This window comes from Pipistrellus kuhlii, unplaced genomic scaffold, assembly GCF_014108245.1.
Source record: "Pipistrellus kuhlii isolate mPipKuh1 unplaced genomic scaffold, mPipKuh1.p scaffold_m20_p_8, whole genome shotgun sequence".
In the NCBI taxonomy this organism is placed as follows: domain Eukaryota; kingdom Metazoa; phylum Chordata; class Mammalia; order Chiroptera; family Vespertilionidae; genus Pipistrellus; species Pipistrellus kuhlii.
Window position 1 is genome coordinate 13,633,546 of NW_023425584.1, and position 19,916 is coordinate 13,653,461.

General features: G+C 36.0%; 1 protein-coding gene across 5 annotated transcripts in view; it reads left to right on the forward strand.

The window, feature by feature from the left end:
* Positions 1 to 12,962, forward strand: part of CLINT1 (clathrin interactor 1) — a 50,537-nt gene extending 37,575 nt beyond the window's left edge. For 2 of the 5 annotated variants that reach the window (XM_036424960.2, XM_036424963.1), the window contains 4 exons: positions 3,510 to 3,584; positions 8,514 to 8,803; positions 9,919 to 10,123; positions 11,232 to 12,962. In XM_036424960.2, the coding sequence (XP_036280853.1) occupies positions 3,510 to 3,584; positions 8,514 to 8,803; positions 9,919 to 10,123; positions 11,232 to 11,578 (917 nt within the window). In that variant the 3' untranslated portion in view covers positions 11,579 to 12,962. Of the gene's footprint in view, positions 1 to 3,509; positions 3,585 to 8,513; positions 8,804 to 9,918; positions 10,124 to 11,007; positions 11,082 to 11,231 lie in introns of all 5 variants that reach the window. The other 3 variants (XM_045576845.1, XM_036424961.2, XM_036424962.2) reach the window with 3 other exon arrangements.
* The last annotated feature ends 6,954 nt before the right edge of the window (positions 12,963 to 19,916 follow it).

Genomic DNA, 19,916 nt, shown 5'->3' on the forward strand with positions numbered 1-19,916 from the left:
AGTGAATACTCTTTTTAAATACATTTTTATATATTCAGTCAATATATCTTAGCATTTATTGTGTGGCAAATCTTTTGTCCATTTTTTAATTGGGGTGTTTATTCTTAAATGGTTTTTTAAAGAATTTCTTACATTAATTTGTCATATTTACATTTTTTGTCATTTTTAAAAAAATTGTGTTAGAATTCTTTATGCAGAAGTTTGTTTTTCTAATGAAATCTACATTAAATTTTTTTTGTTAAAGGAAATTTCATTTGTAGTTCAGCTATATTTTTCCTGTTCTCACAGCTTTGGAAAATACATGTTCCCAGCTGGTGACTGTAAATAACCTCCTTGCTACTCTGAAAAGGCAGATGGAAATGGTTCATTTATAATGACAGCTCTCATGTGGGAATCTTGAAGGATAGCTCTTGGTGTGAAATTTAGCAGTCTTCCACATGCAGCATTTTTTGATAGACTCTTTTACTCCCTTAGATAGAAGTTATCTGGGGAAATGCTTAAGTATAGAAAATTTCTGTTGAATTTAAGGCATTGGTTTAAATAACATCATGCATATAGGTATGGATGGTCCCTTCTAGGAGAAAGACTTTTCCTAAATGAAATAAAGAGATCTTTAAATTTTAAGGTAGTTTTCAGAGTTGAAGATCAGATTGTGTAAAAACACAAGTAGAACCATAACCTCTGGCACTTTAGAAGATAAAAGATAGTCTTTTCAAGGAAGGGTGGCTTCTATCTATAAAATAGTTAAGTGTGTATGTTTCCATTCTTTTTATTTTTTATTTAATGATTTTAGAGAGAGAAAGAAAGGAAGGGAGAAAGGAAAAAAACATCAATTTGTTTTTCCACATATGTGTAAATTCATTGGTTGTTTTTTGTATGTGCCCTGACCAGGGATTGAACCCACAACCTTGGTGTGTTGGGACAACTCTGTAATCAGTGTAGCTACCTAGCCAGGCCAAGTTTCTATTCTTTACTCCCAGTGTTCTTAATTAGTCATGTTGAAATAAATTCCTTTATAGTATGGATGGAGAGAAGTAGTATTCGCTAGAGTTATGCTATAAACATAGTATAGTTTCAGTTTAGGTGTTAGAAGGTAAAACAGTAGAATAACTAAGGTAGGTAATTATCTAAAATATTACATTCAGGATATGACAAAAATAAATATCTTACCCAATTTGAAGTTGTAATCTACAGTATTCAGTGCTTTTATCTACAACATGAATTTTCTTTGTAGCCCAGACTGAATAGGATTTGAAGATTCCTCATTTGTTTGACATAATAAATTACATATTGATACTTATTCACTGCTTGGATGAAGCAACTTAAAATAATCCCCAATTTTCAAATCCCTTAACATAATAGTAAATGATTAACTATCCTTTTGCTACCTAACAGTAAGTATACTTTGATCAATATTTTGAACATGAAGGAACATTATAGAAGGCAACTTGGGAATATTAAGCAGCAACTGTTTGCAACATTCATTTCCCTATTTTTTAAATTAATATATTTGCCTGTTTAAGTAATTTAAAAATATAGGTCATTGATCTTTTGTGCCTCTTGTCACATTTTATAATGGCATATGTACCTATAAAGAGAAAAACAAGTCACTGTGATATTATCCTTTGGACAAAGCAAAAGCAGATGTATGAGCTGTAGTGCTGATAGGAGTAGAGAACCTTGGCCTTGGTGGGATGCGATTTAGTTCATGCTGAGTGAGAATATATGCATCTGTAATGTGGTGAAAGAATGAAGAATTATTATGCCTGCTGATAGTTGACTTCAATAAATGTGCATTAAAAAGAAATAATACACACACACGTTTCCGAAATTGACTTGTTCCTTTTATTACTGCTGGCCATTTATTAAGAAGGGGAGATAGTTCTAGTTTAATTAACCCAGTTGAGTGTAGCAGATGGGGCAGAATGTCTTGCAGCGATAAGACAATTCAGAAATGGCACCAGATGTTGGAAGCTGTCCCTGGTGGTGTTTGAGTGCAGCCCAGATGTTCCAGTCCCACCTGGCTAGTTTCTAAGCACTGCAGGCTAAGCAGCTGTGATATAACCTGTATAATGTTTGCATAACACTAAAAGCACCATAATTGAACTACTCTAAACTTCTACGTTTGTGCCTCTTAAGAGGTGAAATCTTTAAGGACAAACAAAAATAAGGACAACTATTTAAGGTTTTGGATCCTTTGGCTATTACTATTTAAGTGATAATTGGAGAGAAATTGGATATTGAAATTTAATTTAATGTTCCTGTTCAAATTGTAGATAAAGGTAAATATTCTTACCCAAGTAGTCTTTACAAGTATGTAGTGTCTGACTGTATGAGAATGTGATGTTATGCACAGAGTTTGATTTGGATCTTACCCCTTTAAAAGTTTAGAAGTAAAAAGGCGGTTACTTTTTCTTGTAATAAAAATGCAAATATTTGCTTTCTCATGGACTAAACAAAGTTTTTTCCCTAACTTTTATTTTTTTTAATTTCAAACCTACGTAAAATTTGCCATATTTTCTTTCTCTCCTTAGTTCTTTTTTTGTTGTTTTATTGAATACCATGCAAAGGAAAATTGCAAACATCATTACATTTTGCCCCTAAACTATTTCAGCATATATCTTATTACAACAAGGGAATTCTCCTTTTTTAATCACAATGTAATTATCATACTTGGGAAATTTAACATTAAAGCAGTATTAGTGTCTAATAATATACAGACCATATTCAAATTCCCCTGGTGTCTCAATTATGTCATTTCAGGATAGCACTTTTTAAAAAATGTAGAGTCCAATCAAGGATCATGTATTTCATTTACTTGTGTTTCTTTAAGCTCCTTTAATTTAGCGCAGTCCCAGTCCTTTTGTCTTTTATAATGTTGACATTTTCTGAAGTCTTAAGAGTTGTTTTACAGAATGTCCTCAATTTGTATTTATCTTATTCATTTCTCATCATTAAATTCAGATTTAATATTTTTAGCAGGAATTTTCTACATGCGTGATGATTGCCATTCCAGTTCCTTACAGTTATGAGCCCATGAATACTATTTTGTCAAATTATTAAGTTTGATCACATCAGTTGTTATCCATCCAACTTCTCTACTGTAAAAGTAGCTTCTGGTATTTACTAAATAATCTAGGGTGGTATTTTGAGACTATGTGACTATCATATTTCCCAGCAACATTTTACCCAGGTTTTAGCATTCATTGAAGATTCTTATAAGTACCACAGTTGGCGGGATAAACTGCATGCCCACATTATGTTCATGACATATAAGTGAATAGGGTCAATTATCCTACTAGACACAGAACTGAGGAATGTAAGAGTCTGTGGTAGCTTAAAGAGAACATGGTGACATGAAAACCTAGATCAAACTAGTTTTTATGGTGGGTCTGGGCCCTCTAATGGGTGGTATATTTTAAGTGTGGTGCTAAAATGGCTTTCTGAAATTACTATCAATTGTTCTGTGGTTCTAACAGTTTAACTTTTTCCTCATACTAAATTTCTAGGAGGATCAGCTGATTTATTTGGCGGATTTGCTGACTTTGGCTCAGCTGCTGCGTCAGGCAATTTCCCTTCCCAAGGTATGATGATCTGATTTGATTGGCCAGAAATCTAGGGTCTGTGAAAAGGTTATCAAAACAAAACAACTCCCTCCCTCCCACATCAGCCTCTTTTTGGCATTTCTTTCCCTGTTATATTTCTAATTCCTAGTGAATTTATTCAAAGTTATATTATTGGGCCAATGTCTTAATTGTGCCAAAGGAATTAGTTTGCTTACAAACCATTCAGGTACACCTAAAAACAATTGTTCTTATTCCCAAATAACTCCTTTTTAGACTTTTTTTTTGGGGGGGGGGGGATTTCATTTTAGCAGCAAGGGTATTGTGGTTTATGTTTAGCTTATGTTCATGAATAAAATTCAGGGACCTTGGGTTTGGGCAGACTTATCTTACTAAAATTCATTTCTTTATAATCTGGATATCTTAAGAGCAAAGAGCATTTCTATGAAAGATAATTGAACTTCACTTTGACAAATCCTTAAATAGTGAGCAATTGTATGTCAGGAAAAATTTCTTTATTCCATATTAGGTCAAAAGTAAAACAATGCCCTAGACTTACTGTGGTGATCATTTCATAGTACATACAAATATTGAATCATTATGTTATATACTTAAAGCAAACATAAGCATGAGTTGCAATTTTAGAAAGTTGGAGGCTCATAGGCTTTCCCAAAGTTAAATGGTTACCACAGTATATGGCAGAGTAGAAAGATAAAAATATTAATTAGAAGGGAAAAAAGACCTTAATCCTTGATGTTTAAGCTTATATTCTTCTTGGGCATTGGCTTTTTTGCCTATCTTTTTTTGCCTTTTTAAAAAATAAAATATAATTGACATAAAAATTTTATCTATGAAAATCTTAACCCTTAGGTGAGGCAGGGAGGAAAGATGTAATTTAACTGAATTAGTCTTATAACTCATTTCTAGTAGAGTTATCTTTTCTTTTTTTTTTATAATAAATGGGTTAAAATTTATATTTAGTAATGTCTGATTTAGGTTTGTAAGGATATAGGAAGAAAGAGCCATAAGTTTTAATGTGGTTTGGGGTTATTTTGACAGCCTACCTGTATAAATTTCAAGTATTTCCCAGAAAGCAGAATTATGGAGTAATTAAACTGCATCTTTTAGAAGTGTGGGTATGCCTTTTCAGGGTTCATATCTTGCTTTAGGCAAATCAAAGTGGGAGATAAACATTGCCCTAATTTTATAGACTGCCTGTGTAATTCTCAAGTTCTTATGTATATAAAGTTGCCTACTATGCAAATAATTCAAATATAGTACTGTTACTAAGTGATACATCTCTTCATCTATGAATGTGATTAATATAACTTGATCACCACTACGCAAGGGGCTGAAATGGTTGCAACAATGATTAATCATTTCTGAACAATATATGCCCTGCTAGAAATATCTTCCTCCCGTGATTAATCATCTCAGATAAAGTTTTCAGACGGGGCAATATATTTTGCCCCAGTTTCCATTCTATTTCTGTTTTATATATCAAGCAAATAGAAAATCAGCATAAAGTATACTTTATCCAAGTCTTAAGTTTTAATTGTTTAATATATAGAATTAGTAGTAAAACCTTAGTTCAGTCTCTTTTGTAAAGATCAGAGACATGTTTTAGTAAAATCCTGATATAATGAATATTAGCCCAGTTCTTGGTATTGAATTTTTGGTAGAGTTTAGGGTTTCTAATTGAATTACTTTCTCTTTTGAAGTGCTTACATTTTAATATGCTAATCCTATATAATAAAAGGGTAATATGCAAATAGACCAAATGGCAGAACAACCAATCAAAGCGTAATATGCTAATGATATGTTAAGGCTGCTCAACCGCTAGTTATGATGTGCACTGACCACCAGGAGGCATGTTCAGAACATGGTGGGCATGGGCCACTGTGGGATGGTGGAGCAGGTTGGGAGGGGAGGCCACCAGTGGCTGTCATCGGGGCAAACCTCTGGAGCAAAATTCTTTGCTCCCACATGCCACAGTCCCCCCTGGCACTCGCACCTGCTGCCAGGGCCAGCTCCAATTGCCCCTCAGGGCTTCTCCACCTCCCCCTGTTCCTGAGGGGCAATCGGGGCAATAGCCCCCACTCGCACCTGCTGCTGGTGCTGGCTCTAATTGCTCCATGCCATCAGCAGATGCAAGCGTGGCTGGTGCCATCAGCACATGGGAATGGTGGCAGTGGGAGCAGGGCTGCTGGCAGATGGGGGACAGGTGGGAGGGACCAGACAGGGGCACAGAGGATGGGGGATAGGCTAGGGACTCTACTCATGCATGAATTTTATTCACTGGGCCTCTAGTAAAGCATATAATATTAAAGACTGAATGTTGTTCTCTTGATATTTAACATAATAAGACACCGACAGTATTGCAGTGATTGGATTGCTTTTTCACCTAAACAATGTATTTTCAAGTTGTAAGTGGACATGGATTACAAAGAGATGAGATTAATTAATTTAGAAATACACACTACTTGCTTTCAGATGACAGTTTATATGTTGCTCTTTTTTTAAAATTTGTTGTTCCATTTATAAATGCATTCAGTGGTTAATTCTGGGTTTTGTTCTGTTTTTAGCTTTTTCTTCACTTTGCTTTTTCAACGTCCATGATTCTTATTTGTCCCTTTCTTAAAGAAAGGTTTATTTACTTAGACTTTTGTGTAACTTGGTTGAAAACTTTTTTTTAAAGTGTCGCTTGTCTTTATATTTTTGTGTTCAAAATAGTTAATATTATATATGAAGAATTTATAAAGCTTGACTTACACTCTTATATAGCATACCTGAAGGAAAGAGTGTGATGTCTTGGCCCCCCCCTGTCTTTTCACAATTAATCCAAAGTAAATATAATAAACTTTTTATTTAATCTTCACAATTTATGGTTGTGTTTGTTTAAGTGAGGCATAAAGAGGTTTAAGTAGCTTGCTCAAGGTTTCATAGCTAGTAATATACAAAATCCATATTTTTAAACACCAGTCTTTTAACTTACCAATTTTTATATTATTGAATGGATTAAATCTTAAACTTGTAGTTATACTTTGAAGTGTAGTGACCATTATCTTTCTTTTTAAAAATATTAGCGTGAGTTCCCTTCTAAAGACTATAACCCACATTTTATTTAAGTAAATAGATTGAACAGTTCTATTTGAAGCAAGCAGTGTACTGAAGATGGACACACACACACACACACACACACACACACACACACACATACACACACACTCCCTGGAGGCCTAGTGCACGAAATTCGTGCACGGGAATAGGGAGGGAAGGGTACCCTCAGATCAGCCTGCACCTGCTCCAACCCAGGACCCCTTGGAGGACATTCCTTTCACAGTACTAGACCATTGGCTTCTAATAGCTCACCCTGCCTGCCTCCCTGGTCACCCCCAACTGCTCCTCTCTGCCGACTTGATTACCCCCAACTGCCCCCCACTGCCAGTGTAGTCGCCCCTCACTGCCCACCCCCCTGCTGGCCTGGTTGCCCCCAATTGCCCCTCTCTGCCGGCCTGGTCATAGGCAAGCCATCTTGTGAGGGTGTGAGGGTCAATTTACATATTACCTCTTTATTATATAGGATATTATAGCTACCTACAGCCCTTGTATTATCAATGGAGCATAGCTAAATGGGTGAGAATTTATAGAAATTTACTAGCCCTACTTTTTATTTTTATTTTTTCTCCATGCTTTTCTGCTTTTGTTTCATAAATTTAGTGTCATGAATTTGGGTTTTATTTACATGAGATGGTATAAATTGTAATTTGATTTTTCTTTGAATTTTTCTAAATAATGAATGAATGAAATGAGTATCTCTTTGCATAAAGATTCTGGATCTCCTAGCAAAAAGTTTAACCAGTTTACAGTGTTTTCTTGCTTTTTGGGGTCTCAGGCTAGTTCATATTTGTTTAGCTGAAACCATATTTGATATTATAAACTAAGATTGAAGGGAAGTTGTGATTATGCTTTCTACTAGAGGCCCAGTGCACGGATACATGCATCGGGGCCTGGCCTGCGCCCTCTTGCAATCCAGGATCCCTTGGGGAGTGTCGGACTGCCATTTTCAGCCCAATCCCCACAGGCCAGGCCAAGGGACCCGATGGACCCCACCAGTGAACGAGTCTGTACACCGGGCTAGTTTTGGCCTGATCCCCACAGGCCAGGCCGAGGAACCCCACTGGTGCACAAATCCACATACTGGGCCTCTACTATGCATTTAATATATTTGGTTAATTTCTTCCCACCCTTCCCTCTGAGATTCATCAGTCTGTTCCATGTTTCCATATCTGTGCATTGAATGTCTGCCCCCTAGTGGTTAGTGCACATCATAACAGTCAAACAGCCAAACAGTTGTTTAGGCTTTTACAGTAGGTCCTCAGGTTATGTCAGAGATCTGTTCCTAAGGTACAATGTGATGCGATTTTTGGCGTAAGTTCGGAACTTACCTACATAAGCACATACGTCACTCACATGGAGCACATGCACAGCAGATATGAAGTGAAGCAGTAAAAAAAATTTAAAAGAAAGATAATTCCTGACTTTGTGGCAAATAAACAATAAAAAAAATATGAAGCATATACGTACATATGTCAAAATGACGGAACTTTTTTTTTTTTTTTAAATAAATGGGAGATGGTGACGTAACCATGAAATTATGTACATTGAGTCTGACGTAATCCAAGGACTGCCTATATATATATATATATGTGTGTCACCTCTGACCTGCTAAGAAATGGATTTTACTTCATAGGAGTTTTCTGTTTTTCTTTGTTACCTTAACACTTGTGGAATATTCATGAGAAAAAATAATGTCCAGGTGGAGGTGGTACCTGAAGATGTTAATTTGGATGGACACAGATCATCTCTAATTTGTTTCAGTTTATAGATTGTTATATTTGTACTGTGCCCTTCTGAAAGTTTCTTACCCTATCGTTTTCTCTTTCTCAGTAACTACAAGTGGGAATGGAGAGTTTGGTGATTGGAGTGCCTTCAACCAAGCCTCGTCAGGCCCTGTTGCTTCCAGTGGTGAGCTCTTTGGCAGTGCCTCACAGCCAGCTGTAGAACTTGTCAGTGGCTCACAACCAGCTTCAGGTCCATCTCCAGCTGCCTCAAATTCTTCAGACCTATTTGATCTTATGGGCTCATCCCAGGCAACTATGACCTCTTCTCAGAGTATGAATTTCTCTATGATGAGCACTAATACTGTAGGGCTGGGTTTGCCCATGTCAAGATCACAGGTGAGTTGTCTGCCTCCCTTGGAAATTGTGATTCATACTCTTTGAGATGCTCTAACTAATTTAATAGTAGATTAGCACAAAACAAAAATGAGCAAATAATGTATAGATAGCTTTTGCACATTGCATTTATCTTACACACACTTTTCCCTGGTATAACCATTTGATTTCTGGAGGGCAAGCCTTCTCAATTATCTGTAGTCCATGCAAAGCCAATGCTAACACTGGCCAGGGCTAATTACTCATTTTAATGTGTGGATTCTCCTCTTTTGGGTGTTAGGATGAAGGAAGAGAAGAAAAAAGCAGAAGGTGACTATTCTTTATAACAGAAATTAGATCTAACATTAAGAATATGGACATGAAAGCCACACTAATACCATTAAATTGAACTATGCACCACTGAACAAGCCCAAGCCACTTTATTTTCGAGTTTCTTTTTTATGCTATAAGCATAAAGCCAATCTTATTTGCAACTTTAGTGCAGCTGTGTTGTGATTCTTTCTATTGATACATTTTAAATTATGCTTTCTATTGCTGTTCCTTTCCCTTTTTCTGTTCTTTTCAGTTATCCTTAGTAACTACCAGACACCTTTGCTTCTCTCTCCTGAACTTCTTTCTCCTGAATTGGTCCACAAATATCAAGCTCCACTAGTGTTGCTCACTTTAGTCAATGGACATGGATATGGAGCAGGGAAATATCAGTCAGGATATATGAAATATAATTTGGTGTTTTGATTATTTTGCTTTTTATAACATGAGAAATCATATCTTGAATTCCATTTTGTAAGCATAAATATTCTTCTTGTACTAGTATATTTCCTTAAAGCTATACTAACCTAGTATGGTGGCTTTTAGACTTAGGGTAATGGGAAGAAAATTATTAGTATAAATATGTTGTTTGTTTTTCCACCTCAAATATGATTTGGACTTATAACTTTTAGGGAAGTTAGTGATTCAGGGTATTGTAGACTTAGTATAGAACATTTGTGGGTTTTTTTAGTTTCAAGTTTTGTTATTACAAAGTTTTGTATATATTTGGAGTTACTGTGATCAAACTGCCATTTGTTAATCTTTATAGAGTGGATGCTTAATTTTTAGAGCATTTTTCTATTTTCCAGCCTTTGCAAAATGTTAGCACAGTGCTGCAGAAGCCTAATCCTCTCTATAATCAGAATACAGATATGGTCCAGAAGTCAGTCAGCAAAACCCTGCCCTCTACTTGGTCTGACCCCAGTGTAAACATCAGCCTAGACAACTTGCTACCTGGTATGCAACCTTCCAAACCCCAGCAGCCATCGCTCAATACAATGATTCAACAACAGAGTAAGTTGCTCCAAGACTTCCCATTTCTTTGTGTACATGTAATCTTTTGTCCTGATGACAGGATTGCTTCAAGCCATGCTTAAAAGTACATAAAACAAACTATGTGCACTTGAGATTATTTTCAAATAATACTTGTTATCCCTCCTGACACATTGAATTACTTTGTATTCTACTCTTGACATGATTAAACTTACTGTATTGTGGTGAGTGTTGGGGGCCTTATCACTCAAATAAAAATAGTTGTGGTAATAAAAATAGTTGTGGTAGAAAATTTTTTCAGTATAGGCAAATATGACAAGGATAGAAAAATCATCAGCACTCCATAATCCATGGATAATCACTGGTAATTCATACTTTTTTCCATCTTTTCTGACTATGCAGAGGTGGGCAAAAGTAGGTTTACACTATGTATGGAAAAAACACGAAGGTTGTGATTATAATGATACAAGAATAAACTGTTTTGCGTGCTCATCACTGTAAATCTACTTTTGATCACCCCTGTATTTTTAATACTTGAGATCATTCTGTCTATATTTTGTTTCTTGCAGTTCTCATTCAATATAATTAACATTTTTTCTATATTGAATATTAAGGAAAAAAATTTTTAGATCTTTATAGTTATCCATCATATCAGTGTATAGTTCCTCTATTGTTGGTTATTTCTATTATTTTCAGCTTTTTGCTTTTTAAAGAACTCCATAATTTTGTTTATATAATTATTTGTGCTTGTGATTTTTTTCCCCTTAATATTCTAAAAATAAAGTGAGTCAGGATTTAAACTTTTTTAAGGCTTTTGATACACACTAGCTCCTGACAACTTGTTTGGTTGGATTCCACAATAGATTTTGTGGAAATGCTTTTAAAGTGCCTTCTGTTTCCCCCAGGCCACTCTTACTGTTTCCACATCTTTGGGATACCAAAGCTAACAGCCACTGAATATTTCTTAAGAGTAAACAATGCAAGTTAATTGACTTCTCTTGCAAAATCACTAAAAGAATTTTATTGGGGCTTACAGATAACGATGGTCAGGAAGATTGCATTATTTTTCTGCTCTATGAATCTGAGAATTCAGTGTGGTAAAGTTCTTTTGTCTCTTTTCTTCTGGTAGATATGCAGCAACCTATGAATGTGATGACCCAAAGTTTTGGAGCTGTGAACCTCAATTCTCCATCAAACATGCTTCCTGTCCGGCCCCAAAGTAGCCCTTTGATGGGGGGACCCATGCCTATGAGCATGCCCAATGTGATGACTGGCACCATGGGAATGGCCCCTCTTGGAAATACTCCGATGATGAGCCCGAGCATGATGGGCATGAACATGAACATAGGGATGTCAACTGCTGGGATGGGCCTGACGGGCACAGTGGGAATGGGCATGCCCAACTTAGCTATGACTTCTGGAACTGTGCAACCCAAGCAAGATGCCTTTGCAAATTTCGCCAACTTTAGCAAATAAGAGATTGTAAAAGAGCAGATTGAATGAAGGATTTTTAGTGGTGCAGATAGGTGATGTTGGGATGGAAAATGCTAATCAATTCCCCTCTTATCAGTTAATTAAAGTAAACCTATGTAAAGAACAAAAAAAAAATGTTTTATAATAGTGAAATATCTAGTATTTCAAATTGCCAGGCAAGGGCAGTTCAGATGAGGCAGTCAAACCATTTCCCCAGTGAGAATGGACCAATGGGGTAGTGAGACCATTAAAAAAAAAAAAGCCTTTATAAATTGAAGAGCCCATTTTAACATCATAATTTGTGGGAGGACTGCAATAGGGCTGAATAAATATGTTTGAATCTCTAATTTTATACTTTTCTTTTCCTGAGGAACTTGATTTTTCTGTCCCTGAATCACCTTATCATAATTGGATCTGTTCCTTTTACTACCACTCTTGAGCCCATATATTAAATCATTAAAGTTGGATGATCAGTTTTTTATAAAAAAAATATATTTTTATCCAAAAAAGGCATACATATGTGATTATGGCTAAATCAAAGGTAACTGGAATGTATATACTTTTGCTAATGTTCCAGCAACACTGCTAGTATACTATCCAAATTTTTATTGTAACAAAATCTCTTTAAGTAATTGGTGATAGCTATGGGAATTTTTCCATATCTTCTGCTATAATTATCCTGTGCAAAACTAGGAAAAATATTTTTTTCAGGACTGCTCTATTGTTTCCTTTAAAAGAGAAGGAAAAAAAAAAAAAAACCCTCCAGTATTTTTGTTTGTTTTAGCAGTCATTATTTACAATTTGCAGTGGTTAAGTTGGCAAGGCTTCCTTCCGTGTTCGTCCCTGTAGCCACCATTTAAGAGCAACAGTCAAAAAAGAAAAAAATATTTATTTTTATTTTTTGGTCTCTTTTCAAAAAATTGAAAAGATAAAAATCCACTAAGACCTTAAGTATAAATGTTAGAACTCAGCAATGTTGACTTTTAGGTTTTATACATTATTTGTTTTGTTTTGGTTTCAAGTGTGTATAATAAGGCATTAGCAATATGGTTCCAATAGAGAGAGGTTAAATATATATAATTAAAGGAGACCTGTAGCAGTCAAAGATTTTATTGATTTAAAGGCAAATAAAGGAAATTAATTTAAAAAAAAATTTTTCCTGCTGTAATTCTGCATTAAGCTCACATGAGAAATCATGATTCCGGAGTTTGGAATGCAAAATTGTTTCACCCTCAAACTTGGGAATATTTTTTAAAATAAATACTATAATATAGGTATCAAATTATTACTTCCCACTTTGTGTTGAAATTTTTTTTGATAAAACTTTGTTTCCATTGTATTCATAATGTTCTGTTATACATAACATTAAAATGTTCATTAAAATCAATGTCGAACTGCTTTTTCTTTCATTCTGTTAGACATTTGAGACTGGGGGAAATAATTATAATTTGAGCAAAGTAATTTTTATAAATAATTTAAAATTATTTAATGACTTCTCTATTTTTCTTATCAGACTCTACTGTTAGGAATTTAAAATGAAGCAGCAAAGATACCCTGACCCGCTCCATTCTTGCTAATGTTCCATCTACAACATTTCTAATTAAGCAGAAATTCATGTACTTCTGCTAAGTGGTAATGAAAAGTGATTCATTTGCTGAATAAGAGATGAGAGAGAGTGTAATTAGGTGACTGTGGTTTTTAATCTTTCAACAATTTAGTGTGTTTAAATTAGTTTCAAAGAATAGGAGCTTTCAAGTGTTGTTACTTCAGAGTATTCAAGCCCGGCTCTGGTGGCAGTATGGAGAATATCTTCACTGATATTTAAAACTCATAATCTTAAATGAATTTTCTATAAAATTGAGAGTTATAGCATCACCTTTATATGGTTCTTGGTGGAAATAAATACTTTGTTTCTAAACTTTTGTGTTTAAAATTCTTTTCCTAATAAAATTAAGATTTATTTCTAAAGCATTTTCTGTACTATGCCTTCTTCCTATGTTGTGTCTGTGGACAGAAGCTCCCATCTCAAGTTATTGCACCTCAACATATAATTTGATATTTTACCAAGTATGTTTTGTTTAAGAGCCCATAAAAGAGAAAACATAAGACTTGCCTCTCTGAAGGTCCATCTAATTTAATGATTCATCTCTGAAGGGGTTACTAAGTAATACTTAAGAGAAAAGTTCTAATCCCAAATCATTTGGGTTTGGCAAGAAAATTTTTCTTTAATAATCTATTGGACTCCCTTTTGCCCATCCTATACCCCTTTTCCTTTTCAGCAGCTTCTCTGTTGTATATATTTTTCATTCTTCCTAATATTTTGAAGGGTGGAGGGTGAAATTGTTACAGTTCTAGCGATTTACATATAAGAAGTTCCCACTGCCACTCCAGATTTATTTTTCTCTGATGCAGTCTTCAGGTATTTTAAAAGTTTCCTTTATTGTTTAACATAAACTACCTGAAGGATACCCATAATACTATTGGTTTGGGGGTAGTTACTAATAAGTTGAGACCTATACTTAATATAATAACTTTCTCAAATATTTATGAAACTGTCCTTCTGGTAAATAGGTTCTGAAGTAACTGGCTCTGTGTTTCAGCTCTCCTGGGAGACTGCACTCCACTGTGGAAAGAGCTGGGACTTGGAAGCAGATAGTCTAATCCCCTTTCAACCACTCACTGTCCGGGTGACACCTGATTAATTTATCTGACTTCTTTGGGCACTAATGCACTTTTTCTTCTATGAATCTGGAAGTGTTGTATAATTAATTTAAATGAGTGAAATCTACCAGCACTGACACATATGCTTTAAATGTTTCTCTGGCTCCTATTTTTATTTACTAGTATTTTTATTTTTTTTCAATATATTTTATTGATTTTTTACAGAGAAATAGGGAGAGGGATAGAGAGCTATAATAGAAACATAGATGACAGAGAAACATCGACCAGCTGCCTCTTGGCACTTCCCCCACCGGGGATGTGCCTGCAACCAATGTACATGCCCTTGACTGGAATCGAACCTGGGTCCTTTCAGTCCGCAGACCGACGCTCTACCACTGAGCCAAACCGGTTTCGGCAGTATTTATTTTATTGATTTCAGAGAGGGGGAGAGAGATTGAAACAATGATGAGAGAATCATTGGCTACCTCCTGCACAACCCCTACTGTGGATTGGGCCCACAACCCAGGCATGTGCCCTTGACCAGCATCAAACCCGAGACCCTTTAGTCCCAGGCCAATGATCTATCCACTGAGCCAAACTGGCCAAGGCTGCCTCCCATTTTTTAATCTAAACGCACTTTCATATCAAAAACTTTCTATGTCAATCATTGAACTAAAAACATCATGTGCGTGTCATTTAATCTACACAGCAAAACCCCAAACTCATATTCCTGTTTTATTCCTAAAAGCAGTGTTTAATGAAAGCCTGTGAGGCTGTTCTGCTAAATTGATTTCTAATTGAGGATTTTCCTACATGCCTGAATGTGATTCCACTTTTTTTTTTTTTTAAACAGAAAAGGAAATTGTAAATGAGTCTTGTGAATGTATTGACTCACTTTTACTTATCGCATTGGTGTGAATGTGAAGGAGAGAACTATGAAAGTGAGCTCCTATTGTGAAATTTGCCACCCAAATAACCCTCAGAATGGTCTCAATTTTTAGAAGCAGTAGTGAGCTCAATATTTCTAGTGACATTTATTAACTAAGATCTTGCTATTATATCCAGATAAGCAATCAGATATAAAGACTGGGGGGGGAGGGGGGGGAGAGGAATCTATCCAAGAAAGGATTTCTGGCTTACTTTTAACTCATTATGACCTTAATCCTGTGTCTTCCTTCTTTAATACTGGCAGTATCGGTAGCATCTTTACTCTGTGCAGCTTATGAGGGGTTTGGGGGAATTATGAAACCAATTCAGATGTTTAGATTTCCAGGGATTCTGGAGGGATTTGAAGGTCCTGGTGGGCAAATGGATTTCATTTGTGACTCTTTAAAATAATTGTCATTACTTTTAATGAGTCCTGGACTATGAAACCCTACCTTTTTCCCATTTGATTTTTCTTAACCATACATCTTGCAGCTGTGTTCTTTAAAGGCTCCAAGCACACTCTTCATTTTATAATGAGACTAGGGGCCCAGTGCACTAAGATGTGTGCACGGGGGATGGGTCCCTCAGCCCAGCCTGCACCCTCTCCAATCTAGGAGTTTCTGTCTGTCTTTGCAATCATCTGAGCAAATTGTCTGAGACTCCAACTCAGTTTGGTTTGTTGCTCACAGAATAGAGCTTTTTTTTTCTTTCTTTTTTCTTTTTTCTTTGCTTCATTGGTGGAGATTTCCTGGAGGTTTTAGGAACCTCCCTTGAATCTTCCCTTTAATTTTTCCTAGACATTCTAATTTTACTTATGTCTCTCACCTTTGCTTTCCCTCCATCCCCCACTGCAACAGTAACTTGCTCCAGGCTCACTTTGCTCTAGTGTCTAGGAGATCCATCTGCCACAAGAACTATGATTCCCAGCATTCCTGGTGCTCCCTGCACTCTTGGTTTTGCTCTTCCAGCTCTGTCTCCATCCCATGGCCTCCAGCTCTGCCTCTCTGCTCTCCATCTGGCAGCTTGGGAGCCAATTTCCCCAAGCCGCTCCAATCTCCCCCAGCTCTCCCGCTCTGCTCTCTGCCTGGTGCCTGTGTATGCCAATTAACCCACCATCTTTGTTGGGCTAATTTGCATACTCACTCCTGATTGGCTGGTGAGTGTAGTGGAGGTACAGTCGATTTACATGTTTCTCTTTTATTACATAGGATAAGAGGGCTCAGAACCATCTTTACATCCTTAAAAATTATCCAGGACCCCAAAAAAGCTTTTGTTTTTATGGGTTATATCAGTTGATATTCAAAATAATGGAGAAACTTTAAAAATATTAATTGATTTTACACTAACAATCCCTTTCCTAGCAAATTACAACTTAATAAAAGATTACTTTTTCCAGAATAAAAATTTGTGAAAAGAGAGTGGCATTATTTTTACGTTTTTGAAAGTCTCTTTATTACCTGGCTTAAAATATAGCTGGCCCTAGCTGGTTTGCTCAGTGGATAGAGCATCAAAGGGTCTCAGTTCAATTCTGGTCAAGGACATGTACTCATGCTCCTCCCTGGCCCAGGCCCTGGTCAGGGCACGTGCAAGAGGCAACCAATAGATGTGTTTCTCTCACATGGGTGTTTCTGTCTTTTCCTCTCTCTTCCATTCTCTCTGAAAATCAATGGAAACATATTCTCATTTGGGGATTAAAAATAAAGTACACCTGGATTCTCTTATCGATCTCTACACTCAATCTACTGTGCTATGTTGTTTTGTGGAAGTACTAGTATATGGGAGAAGTCCAGCCTTGGGGATACATGGTTAGGAATAAAATGGGTCAAACCCAAAGGCCTCTCAGGCAACCTTGTACACTGTGTTCTCTGGCAAACACTTCACAGAGGATTTGGCTATAGAAAGAGTCTATCCACATTCATAGTGCTCCTTATAAGCCCTAGATAAATTTGATCCCCAAGACTGAAGGAATCCAGCAAGGTTCCTATCTTTTCATGAAATGGCAGGAGCCAGCTCTGCTGGGCATCTTCCATACTGCTGCTCTCTTCATTCTCATAGCCTATGGAACCATGACCTTCCTCTGGTAGATACAGAACAGAAATGACACAGTCAAAGTGGCTTTGAAAAGATTGTTGTGCAGGGTCCCCAAACTAGAGACTTGGTTGATTTCCAGTGACTGACCACTGATGTTAGCCTTAAGTAAGAATGTATGACAGAGTTCTTACTTGAAAAGAGGAAGGAAATCCTAGGCAGAATTCCCTCTCATCCTAGAAGAGCTTTGTTTTAAAAACTAGTGCATATCACAGGCACAGAATCAACTTTTGTTAATGAACAATACATTGAAGATCTGATCTTTTGTGTCTAGTAATTTATCAATTTTATTAACTGTATTTTCTAAGACACAGCTGAAATACTTGGTTGTGGACTGGGTTCTGGTATTTCTAGTTTTTTTCATGATATTTTCACTTGTCAATTATCAAAAATTAAATCAAACCTGGCTGGTTTGGCTCAGGGGATAGATTGTCGGCCTGCAGACTGAAGGGTCCCAGATTCGATTCCAGATAGAACAGTTACTATCCCCTTGTTATGGTTGAGGAAACAAGCTCCAAAAGATCAAAGTAGTTAGTGAAGCCAAGAAGTCAAATCCAGTTTCATTCCACCATCTATCTTTTAATATTTCAGACCTTTTAAGATTGTACATGCCATTCAGATAAATTGCCAGCTTTCTTCCTTATCCCTGATTTCTACCCACATCCCAGATGCCATGTATCACTCCACACATAGTAGACAGCTAGTTACTGGTTGTTAAATTTGCTTTAAGTACTGAATGTTTATGAACTCCATTTGCATCTCCTAAAGGTCACCAACAGATGAGCCACAGAGCACATGAAAATGGACCTCTTCTGAAGAGTAAATCTTTTGTTTGTTTTGGAGAAATGGCAATATAATTTAGAATAAGACATTAACCAAATCTCAAAAGCAAAAAATTTCAGCAGATTTGGAATGGTATAACACAAAGGCTCCTCCAGGGATCAGACATGTTAAGGGCTATGTAAAGGTGAATGTCCTTGGATTGCTTGCTTATCCCATTTCAAAAAGTGCATCTAAAGATTGTGTGCTTTTGGCAACTTTTTATTTAATCCTATAATTCTTGCATTTGAGAAATAGTTTTGAGATATCTAGCCACCAAACAAAAGTAGAAATAAAATTTCTAGATTTAAGTTATTCTCAAGGGAATATTTGAATTAACATCTTTAGAATGGGATTTCAACGGACATTTAGAAATACCTGGCAATTAGAAAACCATAGTTTTGTTGCCATAGTTAAACTACCTTATTTTTGATAGAGAAAAAATATTAACTTTAGCAAAAAATGTAAGATGAAGTTGAGGCATAAGTTACACAAAGAACCATTTTTCAAGTCATTTTTTTTAAAGGAAAGTGATAAAATTAGATAAAAGAAATATTAAAGTATTTTTACTTTTAATTGACTTACTAAATTTATCAGTGTTATCCTTTGGACCTAATTCCTATAATAAGCCAAGGAAAGGATATTGTAGTTGAAAATTTTTCAGTTGTTAAGAACTTTTCACATACTTTTAATTCCTCCAATATTATCTTTCTCTCTATATAAAAATATAATAAAGGTTGGCTCTTAGTACTGTCTCTTTACCAAAATTTTTAGATGTCCCAAGAGTTCTGAGATTTAAATGATAAAAAGGGTGCCATAAGGTACCGCTTTAGTAATTAACTGGTTCTTTAATAAGGCCTCAATTACTCTGTTTCATGATAAGGAAAAAAAAAATGTTCCAAGACAGAGTTACATTCGACATCTGGGAACCTCCTAACAGCTGGCTACCTAATGAATATGCATCTGCTTAAGAGGCTGCAGACCATTAATAAACCAATAGATGTAAAGCAGAAACAATCTTTGTCAGCTTCAAATGAGATTGGATGCAATGTGCTGTGAAGTGTCACTGTCACATTGAATCGAGTTTGGGAGGTTAACAATCAACTGTTATCTACTTGTGTCTTTGTAGCTCTACACTTCTGCTACCACTCTTTCCAAACGGGTGGTCATGTTTTTTATGTACAACTTCTTTCTCATTGCCTGATTTGAGACTTATAATGTCTTGTGTTCCAAAATGTCTTCCATTTTGTTCCATTAAACCATATGTTTGCCAAAGCTCTTTAAAACAAAGGAGACATTTCTAGATGGGAAAGGCAGAAAATATCAATTTTGGTACAAGAAGGACTTTCAGTGAATGGGAAAATATTTAGAAACTTCTGGGTGACTGCAGGTAACTTGGGAACTGCTGGGTCTTTCTGAGAAAACCCTCACTACCCATGCAGGCAGTGATTCAGGTGTTGATAAGTGGTTCAAATGAGACTCACCAATAAGTTGGACATGGCTCTTGATTAGACTCCATTTCCCCCGCCTTGGCCTTTTCAAGGACAACATCTAATACAACTTTAGACTTTATTCTTTAGTTTTATTCCCATGCACACCATGGGAATAAGATTTGGGGTTTTTTTTATGGGAACTAAGTCCCACCCACTCTCCACAGCAGGAAAGTGTTTTTAAAAAAACAAAAAACAAAAAAACAAATGTGGTATTCTATCACAAGCTGAGAATTATGGTTGTTTTGGAAAGAATGCTTAGCATCAAATACATATGTAAAACTCTGTAATCTCACTTGTCACCTTGAATTCTTACACAGAGATTATTACTTTATTTGTGAGGATGTAAGATCCAT